The sequence below is a fragment of the Xyrauchen texanus genome, chromosome 6 (genome assembly GCF_025860055.1).
Source record: "Xyrauchen texanus isolate HMW12.3.18 chromosome 6, RBS_HiC_50CHRs, whole genome shotgun sequence".
Taxonomy (NCBI): Eukaryota; Metazoa; Chordata; class Actinopteri; order Cypriniformes; family Catostomidae; genus Xyrauchen; species Xyrauchen texanus.
In genome coordinates, this window is record NC_068281.1 from 42,127,793 (window position 1) to 42,141,853 (window position 14,061).

General features: G+C 36.3%; 2 protein-coding genes across 6 annotated transcripts in view; both read right to left on the reverse strand.

The window, feature by feature from the left end:
• The window catches only part of LOC127644811 (gastrula zinc finger protein XlCGF7.1-like), a 367,559-nt gene that overhangs the window by 141,310 nt on the left and 212,188 nt on the right, over nucleotides 1–14,061 (reverse strand). The gene's annotated exons all lie outside the window — the stretch shown is intronic.
• Nucleotides 1–14,061, reverse strand: part of LOC127644803 (gastrula zinc finger protein XlCGF57.1-like) — a 43,400-nt gene that overhangs the window by 20,182 nt on the left and 9,157 nt on the right. For both annotated transcript variants that reach the window (XM_052128182.1, XM_052128183.1), the window contains exon 2: nucleotides 5,585–5,728. In XM_052128182.1, the coding sequence (XP_051984142.1) occupies nucleotides 5,585–5,699 (115 nt within the window). In that variant the 5' untranslated portion in view covers nucleotides 5,700–5,728. The remainder of the gene's footprint in view (nucleotides 1–5,584; nucleotides 5,729–14,061) is intronic.

Here is a 14,061-nt window from a genome sequence, read left to right on the forward strand (position 1 = left end):
ATGATAGTAGGATGATTTAGTTATTGTTGCTTTGATGTGACTACTGAAACTAAGGTCTGACTCCAAAATAACACCAAGATTCTTGACTTGATTTTTTGTCTTTAAACCCCTGAAATCAATGTACAGTATGTGTTCACCTTTGGAATTTCACCTTTGTTGCCAAATACAATGACCTCGGTCTTGTCTTTGTTTAACTGAAGGAAGTTTCGGCACATCCAACAGTTAATTTCGTCAATGCACTGGCACAAAGAGTCAATGGAGCTATAGTCATTTAGCGATAGGGTTTAGGTGAATCTGGGTGCCATATGCATAGGCAATTTGGTTAATTTTCATAATTTAGCCTTGTGGGACTCCACACATCATGGATGTCCACTCATTTTCATGGTTACCCATGTTCACATAATAACTCCTCCCTTCTAGATATGACCTGAACCAGCTGAAGACCATCCCAGAGAGCCCTACCAAGTTTTCCAGTCTGTCTATGAGAATGTTGTGGTCAACAGGGTCAAAAGCAGCACTAAGATCTAGTAATACTAGCACTGATATTTAGCCTTAATCAGTGTTTAAGAGAATGTCATTGAATATCTTTAGGAGCGCTGTCTCTGTGCTATTATGCTGTCAGAATCCAGACTGGAAATTGAGTTCAAGAACGTATTCAGCTGATTGAAAACTGATTTGCCTATGAAAGGAAGATTTTAAATTGGTCTGTCGTTGTTTACAACGGAGTTATTCAGATTGTTCTTTTTTTAGAAGGGACTCAACAACTGCAGTTTTTAGGGACTTCGTGCAGTTAAAAAAAGTGCCTTAAAGGAGTTAGACATTGACTATTTCTAGCAGTTCTAGACAGTTAAACACATTTTTGAAAAATTATGTGGGCAGTGTGTCAAGACTGCAAGTCAATGTTTTAAGATGCTGTACTGTTTTGCAGGGTTTTGCCATCAAGCGATGAGGCCCAGGGATGCTCCTCATGCACCTTGGATCCATGAGGGGAGAGCGTTATACCTGAACCTTCCCCTATTTGCACTCCCTGCCTTCACATAGCCGAGGACACCAGATTCCGCTTTATTTTAGACACCGATTCCCCATGGACACTTTATTTTCCCATTTTTAACATTTCATGTTTATTATTTCCAATAAATGCATTGCCGAGGTTTGAGACCACACTCATTGTGTCTGTCTCTCGCTCACCCCGGAGATAGACAGATGTAATTAAATTAGGCTGTTTCAATTATTTTATCTTATTCGTATCTACAGATGAACACTGTGGCTATCTCTCAATCAAAGAATAAGCAAATGTGACATGCAGAATGGAAGGAAAATTCCACTTCTCATGTCTGCCCTGGATCTTTGACACAAACACCTCAGGGTCTTTGACGCCAACATGACAGAAGCAGTGAGAAACAAACATTTTGAACAGTCCCAAAGCCTTCCCCAAGCTGTTAGTGGTGTGAATGCAACTGTCACCGCTGATGATGATGGAGAGGGCAATGACACATCGGAAAAGGCTGAATCAGTTCTTCTATGATGATTACAGAGAGTCTAGCCAAGACGAATGGGAACATTTCATACTAGAGCCTTGAATCCCACCTGATGAGGATCCGATTTATTGGTGGGAAGAAAATGAAGTGCTATAAAAAGATTGGTTGCTTATCAAGCTGTTATTCTCGGTGTCCCTTCAACATCTATGCCAGCAGAGCATGTTTTTTCTACAGCTGGTTAACAGGTGCTCTTGTTAACAGACCATAGAGCCAACATTCACCTGAGCATGTGTATTTACTTGTTTTTCTTAATAAAAACATGTGAAAAGTATCAATGTTAACCATTAGGTTATATAGACAGCATGTATTAATGCATTTATTAGGCTATGTACAAATTTCCTTGTAGCCCTGTGTGAGTGCAAATGTTTGTATAAATGATAACCATTATATAGTGTGTTTATGCATTCTTTACGTTTACATTTACATTTAAAAGTCTACTTTACTGTTTCTTTGTAAGTGCTGGTTGAGCACAAATTTGATCTTGATGTTTTTGTTTACACATTAGCTTTTGATTATTTAAATTTTTTGATGTTCATTTAAGTTTTGAATTCATTTTAATGCTTTTACCAGAAAAAACAGTATAACCAGAAAGGTTTCTGGGCAGGCCCAAAACATGTGATAGATGGTGGTTGGGGTCTGTTTGCAACTGTCACAAATGCATGTCTAGCTTTTGAAAAATTGAGCCAGTATAGAACATTAAACTAGGGCAGCACGATATATCGTTTCAGCATTGAAATTGTGATGTGCGCATCCACAATAGTCACACAAAAGAATGTGCGATGTAGTAAGATATATTGGTCTGCAATATTTGGGGGTTTTTTTCAAAAGGAAAACTAGCATTATATCTGTCTGAAATGACATAATTTACTCCGATTTATAGGTTCTTGGATACACAGAGTTTATTATTAATTTTTTTAAAGGTTGTTGATGTGCAGGCTCTGCTTGTGCATGACGAACTTATGAGTGAGGAACAGTCAAAAAAATAAAGAAATGGAGAATTTGGTTGCAAAAAGAAATGCATCGTCAGTTATATTGAAATATTTTGGCTACAGACAGGATGATGTTGACCCAAAAACAGGTAAAGGTCGAGAGTGCCTTGCAATTGTTGCCGCAACATCACCAATTTGTTTGATAATTTAAGTTGGCACCACAAATCTTTTATGACGAGTGCAAAGCCAGATCTGAATGCAGTCCAAAGCAAAAAAAATAAACAATTTCGGATGCCTTTGCCAGTGTTACACCATACAAGACAAGTAACAGTAACATTTCACCTCGCGAAAGACATGGTACCAATTAACACGCTTACCAAAGAGGGTTTTAAAAACATGATCCGGTCGCTTGACAAGCGGAATGTAATACCATCACGTAAGTTATTTGATTTATAAACATTTTATTTTATGTGTATTGATTATTATAATAAAATAAACTACCCAAAATAAGTCGAAAAGTAAATGGTCATTTTAAGTTTCTTTTTTTTTATTTTAATTTTCCATGAAGATGCCGTTCCCTACCAAATCACCCCAATCATTCTAGAATAATTAATTCTTCTCAAATATATTCAAGTCATCTTGTGAAGCCATCCTGTATTTTTTTATATCGCAGAAAAAAATATATCGCAATGTCAGTTTTTTCCAATATTGTTCAGCCATACTTTAAACTGTATTTAAGGTATGCCTTGAGCATAAGGAGGAATTAACATTTGCAAGAGCCATGCTCCACTCCTTATTTGATAGGGAATCCCTAAATCATGTTCCCACTGCCCTTTAATATGGGATACATCGGAGACTCTGCCCTTGTTAAACATATTAACTTTTAATATAGAGTCCAGGCATGATAGTGCGGGCATGTCAGGAAAATTTGTAAGATTTACATACAAAATCCCTAATTTGCAAAAGCAAAACAATTAGTATTTGTTAGCCCACATTTTGTAGATAATTGCAAAAAAAAAAAAAAAAAAGTGTTATCAATATATAAATCTTCAACAAATCGAATTCCCTGTTAGATCACATTTGAAATCATTTGTCTAGTAAAGAGGGTTGAAAAGGTTTTTTGTTAACTATAGGCGATTGAATAGACATATTCTGAATGCCCAAGCATTTCCTAAACTGTTTCACAATGCATAATGTCTGATTTACAATTACATTAGCAGGAATGCTATTAATTAATAATGGCAAAGATGAGCAGTGAAAAGTGGGCAATGAATGTGGATTACTTGTTGTTGTTTTTTCAATATGAAGCCATGCAGGAGTTACACCTTTCCAGTCTACTAACCAAAGGAGAACAGCATTGAAATTCACAGCCCAATAATATGAACGTAAATTTGGAAGGGACAAGCCACCTACCTACTTTGGTCTCTCCATAAATTCTTTCCTTATTCAAGCCGATTTATTATTCCTTATAAAGGAATAAATCATATGGTTAAATAACTTAAAGAATGATTGAGGTATAAACACAGGTATGGATAATTGAAATGGCAAGTTGGGATAAACTTCAGCATTCCTAGTGATAGGGAAATACTCACTTTTGCAAAGATGGAGTTTATACCCAGAAATTAGAACATTAAGGACTTTAGGTGCGGTTGTAATGGTGTTAAACACATACAACATTAAATCATCAGCATACAGCGAACAGTTCTATAGCTAGAACAAAGAGTAGTGGATTTAATGGATCTCCCTGTTTGGTCCCTCTGTGTATAGGAAAATAATCAGATGATATATGATTGGTATAAACAGAGTTGGATTAACATATATAAGCTTGCCACTACACTCTATCGAAAGCCTTTATGGTGTCGAGTGATATTAATGCTTACGAAGATGGAGTGTTGGACTGTGTATAGATTCTATTAAACAACCTTCTCAAGTTGAAATAAGATTGTCTGCCCTGGATAAATCCAGTCTGCTCATCTGAGATCATTCAAGGTGAAGCGCTATGACTTAGGAGAACACTTTAAGTCAAGTCATTTTTATTTGTATAGTGCTTTCACAACATACATCGTTAACCTCTGGGAACTTTACCATAGCAATTTGTCAAATTGATGGGTCTATTAGATGAATGGTCAAGTAGATCCTTATTTTTATTTAATAATAATGTAAAAGATGCTTGGCGGAGTGTAGTTGGGAGAACAGTATTTTCGAATTTATCTTTAAATATTTTATAAAAACTTGATGGGGAACCCATCTGGACCAGGAGCTTTACCACTCTAAAGAGACCTAATTGCAGTGTCAATTTCCTCCAATGTGATATCTTGTTCTAATTCTTCCTTAGAATCAGAGTAAATTGTTTGAATGCTCAGATCATAGAAATAAATGCATCAAAATAATTAACATCTACTACTGAATCCAATGGATATAATTTAGGAAAAAACTCTCTGAATTGGTTATTTATATTTTGATTATCATCTGATTAAATAACCATCAGATGTTCTAATTTATGGAAAAATATAAGATGCTGCTTTTTGATGGAGTTCTGTTGAAGACACTTGGGTTGAAGTCATTAAAACACATTTTTTAACCACTCATATTAGCAATCTATAGTTTTGGCAAGTCATCTACTCTGTGCATGACCAGTAATTTTTCCAGCAATTGTTTACAAACAGATTGTTTCACTTTTAACTGACTATCAGATATCACATTGTTAATGCCCAGATGGGCTCTAACACTCAAGAAATGTGGCCTCTGATCAGAAGCATGTAGTACATACAGAAATGCAACAGCAAGACAAAGAATTACAGGATAAGATGCATAGTATCGGTATATGTACAGAGGTCTCCCCAATTTGGAATGCCCAATTCCCAATGCACTTGTGGTGCATAGTGTGATGATTATATTGCGCAGTAGGCTACTCACAATCACAATACAGTTTAAAATGGGTTTTTTTTTCTCAGATGGTAATGGTACAGTCAAAAACTCTGTGGCAGCCCTAGAAATAAAGTCATACATGTTTGAATGACACAAGGATAGTAAATTACAGAATTTAAATTTTTAGGCAAACTGTCCCTGTCATGCTCCCCAGCAGTCATGAAATAAATATCAAGAATGGGCACCAACCTCTTTGTTCCTCAGTATCTTCATTCTTCAGTCTGAATGTTTCTGAAATACTGATGTCTTCACTCTCCTCTTTAACAAACTCCTCTTTAACAAACTCTTCTTTAATAAACTCCATCTTCAATAGTATGTCAAGCAGATTTAATTCTAAGAGTCAGAGAGAGTGGAAAGTTATGACAATTTGGCACAAACAAATGCAACCATCAGGAAAACAACAAGGCTAACAGTGAGGTCAGGAACTGATGTTGGTTGATGGGGCCTGACTTACAATTGCTGTTCCAGTTCACCCCAAAAATGATCAATGGGGTCAGTGGGGTTTGGGCTTTGTGCAGGCCAGTCAATTTCTTCCACGCCAGACACAGTAAACCGTTTCTTTATGGACCTCACTTTGTTCACAGGGGCTATGTCATGCTGGACTTTGTTCACACCATCAGACTACAATGTAAATGTATGGCTTTCTGTGTATCCTTATGAGTTAAAAGCAGCTCTTACATTCATTCAGATGGGATCACAGACGTTTTGTAATATAGTGACCAAATACGACCCAGAAACAACACAAAAAATGAAATTTTAGAATGAAAGACGTTTATAGTGATATACCTGTGGGCATGTGTACTCGCCGGGTCACATCAGACTAATTGGCATACTGAGATGAATCATGTATAAAATATATTTAAATCTTAGCCAAAGTCAAATTTGGCAATATTTGTGCTGTCTTCAGACATGTATACACCTTTCCTGGGATTTGGCATGGATCAAAAGCATTTAAAATTGTTATTGATATCGTTTTGCAGATGTTTTTCCATTGACCGTCAATGTTTCTTCCCGCTGATGGCAACAAATATTGTGGCTGTGGTTAAAAAGGGATGTCACTGAAACAGCTAATATTGCTAATACAGCTAATACTTCTGTAAATATTCAGAATCAGAAACAAAAGTACAATTTTTAAATTCTAGGGAGAAAATCAATCCATACCAAAAAGTTTACATAAAGCTATTATTAACTAAAACAGTGACTCACAGTGGAATGTGTAGAAAAGGAGAATTTAAGCAGGTTACAAGAGGTACTTAGAAGGATGCTGGCTTTGTTTTGTTGAACCAATGTAGTTGAAGAGAATTTCAATAAAATAAACATATTAGGAATTTCAATAGATTTTAATAATTGTGATTAATACATTTTTGGTAGGTTTTACCATAATGCGTTCAGTTCCTCTTCAGGTCTACAGCCTTTACTCATCTCACTCTCTCTTCAAAAAAATAAATAAATACAAATCTGCAATGAAATGATGAATCTAACAAAATTACCTACACTTTTTCTACCATAATCTACAACAGATCTTTTGACCTCTGATGGTTTTTGAGGGTTTTCTCTTGAACACTCAAACCAAACTGGCACGTCCTGCGTGAAGCAAGCAGTCTTTTATCCGTCCATGGTGGCAGCCAGGTATCAAGAAACTGAAATTTACACATTCATTTTAATTACAAAATGGGTTATAATTTCAACTTCAGTTTGACCTTAAGCCTCGTTCTTTATAGGGCTATCTATCCTAATATTTATTAGAAAATATTTTGTGTAAGCCTACTTGTTTTTAAGGCCTATTAAAACATTTTATTGTAAAGATTGATTATCATTTAAACAGTCTACAATATTTTTGTCAGCAAAAACTATGCAACAACTACAGGGAAATTCTGCTAACAGTGAGCAGGATGTCAACACATCACCAGTTTTGACAGAGTGGATGTTTAAAGGATAAATGATCAGGATCTGTATCGGCTGATCAGATGAAAAGAAATCTGTGAACGGTATGGGCTTTAAATATACTGATCAGATCATCACTAATATTTAAGTTGGCTGGGTTTCAAAAAATAACGATGATGAATAGTGGACTGAGATCCTATCACAAAGTGGACAAAAACAGGTAAACATAGACGAGTACCATTTTGATATAAATACATTTATTGATTTTTATTGTGGCTGAAGCGATTTAATTTTTTAAAGGATTCAATTGTGATCCCTCAGTAGCCCAAGTCTTTTATTGGTACTAGAACATGTGCAAAACACAATCAAATTTTGGACCAAAGGAATCACTTACTAGTTTTTTGTTCATCATATCGCAGTTCAAATTGCAATCGCATTATTTTTCAAAATAATCGCAATATGTCTTTTTGTCCAAATCGTGCAGCCCTCAAAAGGAGCCATTTAGTGTCATTTAGGCTGGGTATTGCAAGCCATCTCATGATACAATACATATCACGATACATATGTCACAATGTCATGATTCATATGCCCTCAATTTTATTCCAGTTCACACTCGTATATGGCAGTTATGTCCATTTCGTTTAATCATTCAGTTAATCCATTTTGATAATTGAATTAATGTGTATGCAATAGGGTTGCAGTGGTATACCGGTTTCATGCTATACCACGGTTTTCATGCCATGTACATTTGCTTATCTACTGTATTTAGAAAAAAATGCAACCAGATGGAGAATCTCACCTGCGCATGCGCATCTCCTTTCCACCTTGACTGCCTGTCAGATTCGTCAACTTGCCCCACACACACGCAGCGGAAAAAACAATGCCATTGAAGTTATTTCGGCGGTCGTCCAAGTGATCGCCTATTTAGGACTGCCGAGGCAGATTTAATAATAATCTCGCAATCATCTGCACTTTTGCACGAGTGTAACAGAACCAGATCGCGATCATGATCTACTCTTCTCTCTGGCGCACGTGTAACAACTGGGCTTCCCTCGATATAGCGGAGCACAGACCTCAAAACTGATGTGACCAATTTCAATTCTAGCGAGACTTTTCTAGTTTAAAGCGTTACGGAGGAAGTCAAGTCAAACCTCTCAAACAGTAGAAAGCCCTGACATGCCAAACAGCACTGAGGAGGAAAAGAGCAACACTGTTATTGTGACGAGGACTCGGGCTGGTTGGGATCCATGTGCGGTTTATCGGGGAGGTGTCAACTCGGGACGTGCAGCCGGGGTCCGCAAACAGACAGACACAGTGAGAGGAGGACGGGCAGGCTCGTAACTTGAACAGGCAGTGGGTCAGGGCAGGCAGCAAACGATCGTGAACGGAGAACAGGCAGAATAAACTAGGCAGGCGGCAAACTATCGAGGTCGGGAGAAACAGGCTAGACTGGTACACGAGATAGACAAGAAAACGGGGTAGAACGCTCAGTAATGTGGCCGGGGCTAACAAGACTTTGCGAGGAAGGAATTCACAGGCACAGTTTAAATAGACAGGGGTAATGAGAGGCAGCTAGGAACAATCAGAGCAATTAGTACTCGGGCGAGTGCGATCGCCGCAGGGCAGGGAGAGAGACGCCCTCGTCGGTGTTTGTGACAGTTATGTGCTAAATATATATATTTTTTCATTATACATCACCTTTACAAAATTGATTCATGATTTTACATGAGTAAAAGTAACTGTTATATGTTGACAAAATGTTATAATTTCTTATGAAATAATCTATTAGACCTCATTTTATATCAACAGTGGTAGTTATAGTTAAAGTTTTAAGATGTGTTTCAGCTAGTACTTATTTTTCATAAATAGATTAATTTATTATTATTATTACTATTATTCAAGACTAGACCATGGTAATGAGGAGCCTTTCCTCTTGCGTAATATGTACGTTCTGTTTGAATTATGTTTGAAATTAGGAAACAAATGGGATAATAATGGGCACATATATGTAAATATGCTCTTCAATTTTTTAAAGGTGGGAGAGAAAACTTCTTGTAGTTTTTGTTGTTGACATCAACAACAAAAACAATCTCACTTGATGCACGTACTTGTACTGGAAAACCATGAACAAAACTATACAACATAAAAGGAAATGCAACCCAGGATACATTAAATACAGGTTATGTTTAATCTATGGCAGGTCGACACTTGATTTCTGATTCCTGAAGCAAAACCAGTTGAGAACCACTGAGATAAAGGTACAGACAGGAGCCGTCTACAGTATATGTTAATTATTAATAATCATAGGACATTACTTTAAAAGCTCACACAGCTGATGTTTTCTTTCATTTAGTAGTTAATTGAACACGCTATGATAACATGTAAACTAACATGCTTTAGTTATGTAACATGATATATTTACATACTATTTTGTTATCATGTTTATAATTCGATTTATTATTTTAATTTAATTCGCTTTCTTATTCTATTTTCCAAAGGGCAAAAAATGGTTTCAAGTTTCAATTATATTAAAGTGTTTGTTCAACAACAACAACAACAAAAAACCTTCTGTTTTAACTCCTTTAAGGGTCATTGTATACTGATAATAATAATTGTGTAATACCGCAATATTTTCTGAGATCATACCGTTACAACCCTAGTATGCAATATGCAATGTTCTAAAATTAACAATGTGTAATCAATGTACTATGAATATGAATGTTATTCAATATGTTAGATATTTAATCATTCATTTATTGATTTAATTAGAATTTACTCAGTTTAATAATCAAAGTGCAAATCAATGGAAAAATACAACTTAACTTCTCTATGGAGAATTACAGCCTCTCTCTGTATGACCCTTCCTGTGAATAACCCAGAAGGAGAAGTGTGTGTCGATATTAAAGGATGATCTAATGTTTTAATTAGAGCAGAGTCAGGCACTACATGGTGCCTGAAAGATGCAGATAATATATCTGTGTTAATTAGTAGAGACGAGATGAAACGAATGTATGTATGTAATAATACTGGAGGGATGGGGTGAAATGGGTGTGTGTTGAGGATCAAACACCTCCTTTTGCAGCGCACACATTTCTCCATCTTACAGGGATGTTTTGTACAAAAAAACGACTGTAATAAGCCAATTAAAAGCCTTTAATATAACAATCAAATTAATAAAGAAAGTAATGATTGTTAGTCAATATAAAATACGTAACCATATGAAGTGATTATAGTGTGTTTTATGCATATAAAATAAAATAGTCATGCTTTTGCCACCACTGAAGTTATAGTTGATAGTGAAGAAGAAATGAGAGAGGTAAGCTCAGAAATAAGCTTTAACAAAGCAGAAGCCTGGCCAGACGTAACAACAGACTAAAAAAAGAAAGATGTGAGACAGGTGCAAATGTGTATTGGTTTGGTCAGATAGAAGATGAGGTAAGAACGACAATCAGTAAGTGGGGAAGGTTTATCAGGTTTCAGATCCCTGAGGCACAGTCACCCATCATTTTCCCTTTTCAATATAACTAATACAACGTTAACCCTGTCCCTGACAACCATGTCACTCATGTCTGTTTGCTGTTAGCCAGCTGTAGTTTGTCAGCGCAGTAAGTAATGTAGCATATTGAAAGGTAAGCATAAGAGCATCTTTTTGCAGCTCATCTGACAACGGTGTGGTGGTGGACTGTGTCTGTTGATATCATGCTACGCTGTTACCTAGTTGGTGAGACGCAATGCTGATCAATCTTTTACTCTCCGTGACAACAAACTTATAGCCATCAAGCTAACCACGTAGCTACTTTCATACCTTGTCAGCTGAGTGGAAGCTAACGTATAAACATGTATTCACCAAACTGTTTTGTTCAGGATTCACAGTTTGGTACTCCCTTCAACCGAACAATACCTGTCGTTGAATTTACAAAATGTAATATTTAAAAGTCTGGCTTTCAACCGTAGAAAGTTTCCCCTGAACTTGCAAAGCAGAATATGGTGTAACATCGCTGCTGCTGTTTCTCTCTTGACTTGGCAGGAGTGTAAAATTTACTGATATTAAACAGTAATACTGATGATTATTTAACTTTTTATTTTATTTTTATTTATTCTTTATTTTAATGGTCATCATTTGACTGATACTAAACAGTAATATTGATGTTTATTTAGCTATTTTATTTGTATTTTTCATTTCTAGAATTTTTTGACCATGTATAATAATAATGTCAAATATACTTTGATAAAAATGTTTGTTTAAGAAAGCATCATTCTGAGTTCCTTTGCATAGTCATATCGGTGCAAAATCTGTGAACAATCCACATAGAAAAGGTCCACCATATATGTTTGTGTGCCACGGGGCAAATAATCGGTGAATTTCCCCCCTTTAAAATTTGTATCGGTCTCAAAAATCGCATATCTCCACTCACTATACTACCTCTACTCACAATACATCATAATAGGTAAACAGGGAGCAGCTATAAACATAGACGAATGTGAATTTGTGACAGAATGGTTCAACGTACAAAACTCAGTTCTGCATTTTTCACTGTATGTAGGAAAAGATTGGGAATCAAAAGATTTGGGACAGATGATGAAAAAAGCTAAACAATGTATATGGGAACCAACTATTAAGCCCTTGTTTTTTCATTCAGCTGACAAAGCTTACATTAAGATTTTGTGAGGGGCGTTAATGACAGGTATTCCACAGGAAGCAGTCATAAAACAAAAAACAAATGTCAACAGTACCAGAATCAGCAGAAAATGTGAAGAACGAATTGTTAGATGAAATGGAACATCAGGTGCCAACCGAATTATGGTTGAAACATGATACAGACGTAGAGCTGCTAAAATCAGCTAGTCCAATAAGAATTAAAACCAGGCCAGGTGTTTGTTTGGTCACAGTGGGTATTGTGATTTTCTTGGCAGAGGCTGAACAAGGCATTAAAAACACCATTGAAGGATTGGATGAGGCAGCAGTATTAGTAGAGACAGAAAGCTACTGTAATACTCCAATTTTACCTTGGCAAAAACAGACAAATCTAAATGGCATCTTGTACATAATTTGAGAGCAGTTAATGACATAGTAGAAGATTGGCCAGCTGATGTTCTCAATCCTCACACACTGCTAACGAATGTTCCTACCGATGCTAAATATTTTACTTTAATTGATCTTTGTTCTGCATTTTTCAGTGTTCCATTGGCCAAGGAGAGCAGACATCTGTTTGCATTTACGTATGGTAACAAACTGTATACTTATGCCACTGGGTTTCAAACATTCGCCACATGTGTTCAACCAGGTACTTAAGGCTGATTTGGAATATCTTGTGATGGGCAGAACGTTACAACAATATGTGGATGATCTGATGATTTGTTCCACTTCGTTGGAGCTAAGGCTGCCCCCGACCAAAAGATTTTTCTAGTCGACTAGTAGTTGTTCACTTAAGCCATTAGTCGACTAGTAGTTGTTCACTTAAGCCATTAGTCGACTAGTAGTTGTTCACTTAAGCCATTAGTCGACTAGTAGTTGTTCACCTAAGCCATTTGTCGACTAGTAGTTGTTCACTTAAGCCATTAGTCGACTAGTAGTTGTTCACTTAAGCCATTAGTCGACCAGTAGTTGTTCACTTAAGCCATTAGTCGACCAGTAGTTGTTCACTTAAGCCATTAGTCGACTAGTAGTTGTTCACTTAAGCCATTAGTCGACTAGTAGTTGTTCACTTAAGCCATTAGTCGACTAGTAGTTGTTCACTTAAGCCATTAGTCGACTAGTAGTTGTTCACTTAAGCCATTAGTCGACTAGTAGTTGTTCACTTAAGCCATTAGTCAACTAGTGCATGTTTATTATATAAATGTAATTTATTTACTTAAATATATACTGGGGGGTGGCATCGAAAATGGTTTGAGTTCCAGGACTGAGAAAGAATATTATATGTAACATTGCTAACATTGTTCTACATTACAGAGAAATACTAAACCATAATAATGAGCCTTTAAAATATAAATTAAGTGCTCATGCGCATGCATAAAGGTTGCCGCAGCGCACCGGCAAAATAAATGATTGTGAATGTGTTGGAAAAAACAGAAAGAAGAATGTCTGAACATTTTAATAATTTATTAATAAACTAGTGTTTTCTGAGTCAGTGCCCATAGCTTATTATAGCACCAAATTGGAAAGTGTAGCTCAGGGCTACCTGCCATTTTTCCAACAGGGCCCTGCAGCAGTGCATTATGCATAGAGAAAGCTTCAACAATAACTATGGGATATCCAGTGATAATATATATGTATCACAAAATTGTGGAACTAATTGAACCAGGCAAATTTATTTTGACTTATGCTTGTATTCTAACACAGCAGAATTGAACCCTTTAGCCCATGAAGGAACACCACAAAATTGAGTGGCTAAATCATTAGCATTCACTAGGTTGAAGCCAAAGCTAGAGTCTATACCAATCTCTGAAGCACATTATTTCATAGATAGTTCTTGTTTCAGGGATCATTTGGGAAATCTTAAAGGATATGCAGTTTTGAAATAAGACGGAGATGACTTTATATCGGTAATATCACAACATTGTACTCAACCTTGTTCTGCTCAACTAGCAGAATTGAAAGCTCTTACAGCTGTCAGTTAACAAAAAGAGAAACAGTTAACATTTTCACTGATTCGACTTATGCTCATGGTGTTTGTCACCTGTTTAGAGCTGTATGGAAACAAAGAAGTTTCAGAAAAAGTGATGGAACCCCAATTCAACATGCAGAACAGAAAGATTGGCTATCGTTAAATGTCAAGCCCACA